Source organism: Amborella trichopoda, chromosome 11 (assembly GCF_054954075.1).
Source record: "Amborella trichopoda isolate Santa Cruz 75 chromosome 11, AtrichopodaSantaCruz75HAP2 v2.0, whole genome shotgun sequence".
NCBI classification, from domain to species: Eukaryota; Viridiplantae; Streptophyta; class Magnoliopsida; order Amborellales; family Amborellaceae; genus Amborella; species Amborella trichopoda.
Window position 1 is genome coordinate 3,539,525 of NC_142346.1, and position 7,315 is coordinate 3,546,839.

A 7,315-nucleotide genomic window follows, 5' to 3' on the forward strand; every position below is an offset into this window, starting at 1 on the left:
ATGAGGAGGATGACAAGGAGTAGTTTAATTATTTATTCGACCATTTAATGATATTTTCCTAGTAGATTGGGAAAAGGTTATCTTTAGATTGGTGAGGTGTTAACAGTTGCGAGCCTACATTGAAGGTACAAATCGCGCTAAATCTCATTAACAAGTTTACAACCCTGAAGAACATCATCTCAGTCAGAAGCCATTTCCAATAATTGCCCAGCACATTACTTGAGATTATTGCCTCCGGATATTGAAGCTCATCTGTCTCCACTTTCTTTTTCTTTCATTCAATGGATGAAAACTTAGAGGTAAAACGTGCCCACTACATTTTGCCTATACATGAAGTGCTCTTCTTTCTCCCACCTTCATTCTTTATTTGCTCCTTACATATTAGTGTCTCCTAAGTAGTTAGATTCAAGCTATTTTCCTCTTAAGTAAATGACCTGGGGCTCTAGATATCTTCCTAGAACTAAATGATCGAAGTAATCCACATTGCCTTGTCTTTCATAATAATTGATCTTTCTAGATATTGTTTAAAATTTTAATGTATGTTAAAATTTAAGTACCACACTATAGGTTTATTTGTTCATATTTTATTTAATTTCTTAGTTAAGCAGTGGCTCTTATTTTTGCTTCAAGTTCTAGTAGCTCTCATTATCCTCACAAACCTATTTTCTTTAGAAGTATTTTATCTCTCATGGTTGCACTTTAAGTCGACATTAAGGCAAACTCAGGTGAGATGACTTAAGAGAATATTCAGAGATAGAAGTGCATTAAAAAAATTAAAATAAAACCCAACTTGGTCTATGTTAGGAAATTTTTGGCACACATTGCTGCTTCTCTACTTTGCCATACATGATGCACTAAATACTTTCCTTTAATGTTAGAAAAACATGTTCTCTGCGTGACAGTCATCCCGTTCCATTGTTCTTTATTTTTATCGGCCAAGCTGCAGATAGGAAGCTCATCATGCTAATTTGAGCAATATGAAGCCAAAGCCAATGGTTGAATCTGAACTACAAATGAAAGGTTTGATGCATATTAGTCTGACACAATCCCTCTCCAAATGCACCATCCATAATCCAACTCATGTGCATGTATGTCTACTTAAATTTTGTGTTAAAGTACATAAATTTGAAAAGGAACTCTTGAATTTTCTAGGGCGCGTATGTCTACTTAAATTCTGTGTTAAGTACATAAATTTGAAAAGGAACTTTTGAGTTTTCTAGGAAGGTCGAAATCTCTTGTTTGATGTGATCATGCTAAATGTGTTCACTACAAGATTATCTTAAAATGTGTATACAGCAGTCACTTATTGCACGTAATTGTGCTTCCTTGAAACGCATGACATGATCAAACATACATGGGGTGGAGATCATCTCTGCAATATTCTGCTCCTTGCATGATGGTGGTCATCATGTAGAAGAGATCCTAGCCTAGGACATTCTTTCTAAGAACGTTAAGAGAGAGGATGGAGAAGGGTTCTAGGGCAAAACAAATGTTGACTCGTTATCTTCATGAGTCTCTGCAAAATTGTAATCATTTATTCACTAGAAATTAAGAAAGAAAAAAGATTTAACTCAAGCAAGTTCCAGTTTTTATCATTTTCAGTATGCTTATCATCAAAAACATAACAAACCACCATTCAAATTATCTAATGTATAGCAGAAAATAGTCACTGTTTTCCTAACAAAATAACAACAGCAGTCACCATTCAAATTGTCTAATATATAGCAGAAAATAGTCACTGTTTTCCAAACAAAATAACAACAGCAGTACTGTTTTCCAAACAAAATAACAACAACAGTAATAATGAAGCACTAGGGATCCAATTCAGGAAAAACCCCAAATTGTTTAAGCACTAGGGATCCATATCTGGAATACCCCGAATTGTCTAAGCCCTAGGGATCCAAATAAAAAATCCCCCCAAATTGTCTAAAGTATCTGAATTTTTTGAGTCTAACTGATATGCACCTTCGCTCGATTAGAGGATCTAGGGAACTTATGCAATAGCTTTGCTATCTTAAATCGCCTTTTGTGTTCAATTCCTTCTTCAATATAAACATAAAAGTTCTCCAGTTCTCTGGTGTTTGCGAGAAAGAACCCTATCAATTGTATTTCATGCTCACTTCCTGTAATGTTCTTGATCCCAACATTTCTGAGGCATCCCAACCAAGGCCCAGAATGCTCCAGCATTTTCCAGTAATCTCCAATAATTTCTGTGCCTCTATTTGTGTCATCATAAGCCTTCAATGAAAAAAAAAAAAAACCAGGAGAGGTTCTTAGGGATGTCAAAATAAGAAATTATATGCGTGATAAAGTCAATTAAGGAGCAATGAAACAATAAGAGAGTTATATGAGAATTCAAGTTTTAACTGCACCTCAATGGCAAGAACTTCCAAGCAAGGGTAGCTTTTCAAAAGACAAACAAATGCGAAGACATCCTTTTCTTCCCACAAATCAATGAGTATATCCAATACCCTTAGATTCCTGTTAATCAAAGGGAGTCTCTGTGGTACATTTGCCTTGAACAAGTACTGACATAAAGAATGAAGAATAAGTAGTGAATAATCCAATACTTTTTCCTAACTAGCTGAGCACTACTAAAATAAATGAACAAGAGAAAGGCTTCATAAAGTAACCAGAAATGGAAAGATCTCTTACCCACAAACTCCACCCATGCAAGTACAGTGACTGTAATCGAACAAGACCCTTTAGATACTCGCCTAGCCTGCGTCCTGGATCATTATTTCGGTAAGAATTTTCTGACAAGTGAATGCTTAACCTCTTCATATTGTTACACCTATTCAAGTTAATGTTCCTGAAATCACCAAAAATATGTAAATACAAAAGACTTGGAGCTTGAATTTTGATTTTCGAGAGGCCGTTGCATTCCTCGATGTTTAGGTGCTCCAAATGCGAGCTACCAGATACTAGGGACTCAAGGATGGTATCATGGAGGGATACCCTATCTAAAGAGAGAAACTTTAGAGACTTAAAACCCTTGAAACCAGATGGGAGTCTCAGCACACAGCATGTTAGATCAAGAGAGACTAATGAGCTACATGCGAAAACAAAACTTGGGATCTTGTATCGCTCCGCTTCGTTATCTTCATGTAGAGGAAAGAACTCGATCGTGAGATCTTGCAAGCCTCTTCCACAGAGAGAACGCAGCCACCCATCGATATGACCATCGGGATGGACCGGCTCATGCAGCTTAAACCCATGGATGGTTTCCTTGTGGAGGAGAAGTGCCTTATCGACTACAGCCGGCCATTCATACTTACTTCGATCTATCGGGTCCATCTCCGTCTCGAAAATATTCAAGCAAGGAGTAGAAGCCCAAACATCTTTCCATCGCTTTGATAAAACCGAAGTTCTTCCTGCCTCTCTAATGGGCATGAAATCGAGAATATGATGGAGTATATCGTTGGACAGAGAACTGATCCTATCAACTGTAGGCGCCATCCTCTTACTGAAAGAAGAGGCATAGGGCACTGTGGTCATGGAAAAGGTAACATGCAAAAGGAAATAACAGTCGCCATTATCATGGAGAAATGAACGAGGGCAAGGGAAAAGACCCTAAACATTTGTTCAATATATATGAAGCCCTACGTCAAGGGTAGCACGCGTCAGATTCAAATATATAAAAGACCTAGATTTGACCTAATGGGATGGAGAATTTAGGGTACGAGGAAGAAGTTTAGGGTACCAATGTAGGACAATCTAGGGTTTGGGAAAAAGACAGGGCCACGCCAATTTTGACGAGGAGTCGCCTCTCTCCAGGTTTCACACTCGTGACTGAGGCATCCTAAAACTCGGCGAGTTTATCGATTAGTAGAGTAAATATCACGCATGCTCCTGATTTAAATCTTATGATTTTTTAATGTATTGAAGGAAAAATCCTAGAAATTCAAAAAACGGTCATAACATTTCTAACGGGTGAAACATTTGCCAACGATTTATTCCCAAGCTATTTATAGAGAAATGCAGGGATTTTAGGAATCTATTTTTATGGAATAAAAAGATTTTGAATCTAATAATTTTAGGTGATGAATTAAGGCGTTGTTATCTGAATCCCACAAAATAGGTAAACTTTATTCCTTCTTATCAGAATTACCTAAATCAAATTTTATGTTTCAAATAAACTTTATTAAAAACAATAAAAACCAGTTAAATATAAACTTCATTAAACAATAAAAACCTTATGTCCATTTTTAGTGATAAATTATATGAAGAATTTATCGCGTGAAAAATCAACGGCCAGCAATGTATCATCACGAGAAGATGAATTTTATCATGGTACCATGGATTTCACTAGGATTATCTCCATCTAAATGACAATTATCGTTATTGTGATATTTTTTTCATAAATTTTATCAGGACATTTTCAGTTGGGTCTTTTTTGTCAGGTACTTATTGGAATTTTATCCTAATGATTTCATGCAACAGTTGTATAGAAGTATAACACAACCATAATAAAAAACCATGTTAGAGACCTTTGTTTTACATAAATTTTTAAATGTATAATCTTTTCATTCAGAAGAACAATAACAAAACAGAAAATTTTGAAAAAAATGATATAGAAAGTTTTCATTCTAGCCCAATTAATATAAGCTGTCCATTTTATTGAGATAGTTAGATTTGGACTTCATAAGGATTTTTTTTATTCTCAAAATTTTTAAATAACGTTATCATCATTAGATTAATAATGCTAAAATAGAAAAAAGTGTTTTTGAATTTGTCAAGGCCTAGATCTTGAAATTCACCAAATAGATATTCGAGACTCATTGTTGGATGGGTACTAATTTTTACCATATCTAGGGTACAAATTGAATTTTTTATCATTGAATTATGAGGATGAAGAGAATGTGTGTACAAAATTTGGGGTCATACAAATGCCAAAAATATGGTTTTCTAGATGTGTGGTTTCATTATACTACTATACAACCGTTGCATTAGATCATTTTGTTGGGTTTATGTGGCCTTTAAAGGCCGTATGAGTGTGTATTGAAACACTTTTATTATAGTGAAACATAAACTCAGTAGGAGTGTGGTCCCTCGAGGACCATACTAAGCAAATGGCGTTTGTTGATATCGGACTGTGCTTGCTGATCTAGGTCAGACGGATGGAAAACCCAAAGTACCTAGGTATAAAGAATAAACCGAGAAGGTTTTGGGTTAGCCCTTGATGAAGTCGGAGCTTATATCTAGATAAGTGAGCAAAGGGACTGTGTGACCCTTGTGTATAATGGTAGGCCTACTGAGACGGGGGTCAAAACCTCATCTATGTTCCATCACAAGACATGCATATTGATAGATCATTCGGGAACCTTTGAGTGAAGCATATGCATGTGCGAGAGATACCCCTATACGCCATAGAGCTGTGGTCGCATACCCCTATACGCCATAGAGCTGTGGTCGCATCAGGTCGTGGTGACCGTAACTCGTCTCTAAGGGAGGACCTGTAATCCACAGACTGGGATTGCGCCCCCTTGATTCATCGGCCTGACTTTGGTGACCCGCTAATGAGCCTCTGCTTGGACTATGGGTCATGGGAAACGTTGGGTTAGTTCGATAAAGCTAGTGTGGTCTGTAGTCCACAGTTCAAGGTGGAGTACCCCATTATTACAGATTGAATTCCTAAACCATATGGATCATTTTTCTATCATATTAATTTAATTGTGTTCATTTTATTATTGAAATGATTTTAATTTTATTATTTGAATTTTTATGAATCTCTCAATATTTTATTTATGATTTTTGGACTTATAAAAATATAGTTATTGATTTTACAAAGTTGTAAAAATTCAAATATATATTAATTCATTTTATTTAATTTTAAATTTTTTTATAAAATTCCATGGGGGTCCAAAGTGCTCATGGGCCCACCATGTGGCATGTGGATAGGGGGCCCACATGTGCCACAAAATGGTCGCATACCCTACCCTAGGATGCCTCTTCTTGATTACTTTGAGTACCAGTTTATTAAATATGACAACTCTATCTTGTAGCATATGGTCAAATATTGATTAGGAAATATTGACCATATCTTATCTTGATTATTGAAGGAATATCTTGTCTTGATATTATTGAAATATTCTTATAGAAAATATGATATGGAATATGCAATTTTATGGTATGCACTATATCTTTGATAGATTTAATTTATTTAAATATATTGATGGGAAAATGGTTTAAGGAAAGGGGGATAATGGTCCACGCACCTTCCATAATGTTGATGGCCCATCTATGTAATGGATAACTTAGGTCTCTCACCCCACAAATCACATTGATCAACGGTCCATATTCAATCTCAAGAAACAAGCAAACTATGGAAAACCCTAAGCCTAATATTCACTATAAATAGGGATGCTCTCCCCCCATCTCTATACACCTCTCTCTCCCATAAGCTCTCTCTCTCTCTCCTAGAGGGAGCACGCCCCACTCTCTCTCCTCTATATTTCTCTCTCTAACTTTCTCTCTCTAAAACCCCAGGTAGTACTCTCTCTCTTCTCTAGACCTAAGAAAAAACTAAGGGTTAGAAAACTTAGAGGGCTCCAAAACCCTAGGTAGTACTATCTCTCTTCTCTAGACCTAAGAAGAAACTAAGGGTTAGAAAAATTTGAGGGAGCCTAAGTTAATTTTGGGGATTAAGGTTTAGTAGAGATTTTAAGGGTGGTTATCTAGTTTGGCCAAAATCAGCTATCCCGATTCGAGATTGAAGCTAGACCGCAGATTCAGTGCCATTGGATGTGGTGACTCGGTGTGGGGTGTAAAAAGCCCGGTTGAGGTAATCTCCGGCATCTTTTCTTTTATTTGCTTGTTCTTTTATTTTATATTCTCAAGCACAATATTAGGTTGTATGAATGACATCAAGTAGTTGAGATTTATTTTATTGATGTGTTATTTAATTTTTGAAATTTTCTATTGTTTATAATAAGACCATCTGTGAGTGATCTCGTTGCTAAAATTATAAGGGGTGATTATTATTATTAGAAAAAAAATTACATTTCCCCGGCAAAAGATCACATAGGTCTTTCTTTCATTGGTATCAGAGGAAGTTTTACTTGAATGTCATTAGGAGTTTTTTCTTATTTTTGCTTGAGAATAGAAATATATGGCTGCTCATGCTTTCATCTTAGCGATTCTGAAAGCTGAAAAGTTTGATGGGACTAACTTTGCTTCATGGAAAAGAAAAATCAAATTTGTGCTCTGTAAGGAAAACTTGCATGAGGTATTCTTTGAAGACAGACCTCGTCGTCCAACTGACGCCTCATCTAAAAAAATCATAGATGAGTACACCAATTGGAAGAAGAGGAAT

The 7,315-nt window shown here is 36.0% G+C and overlaps 1 protein-coding gene across 1 annotated transcript; it reads right to left on the reverse strand.

Moving 5' to 3' along the window:
• Positions 1 to 1,698: 1,698 nt before the first annotated feature.
• On the reverse strand, positions 1,699 to 3,754 carry LOC18441289 (F-box/FBD/LRR-repeat protein At1g13570). Its single transcript, XM_020671598.2, has 3 exons — positions 2,656 to 3,754; positions 2,373 to 2,528; positions 1,699 to 2,238 (listed from the first exon to the last, which is right to left on the reverse strand). Exons 1-3 carry the CDS (start codon positions 3,496 to 3,498, stop codon positions 1,951 to 1,953), a joined length of 1,287 nt encoding a protein of 428 aa, XP_020527257.2. The 5' UTR covers positions 3,499 to 3,754; the 3' UTR covers positions 1,699 to 1,950.
• Positions 3,755 to 7,315: the final 3,561 nt, after the last annotated feature.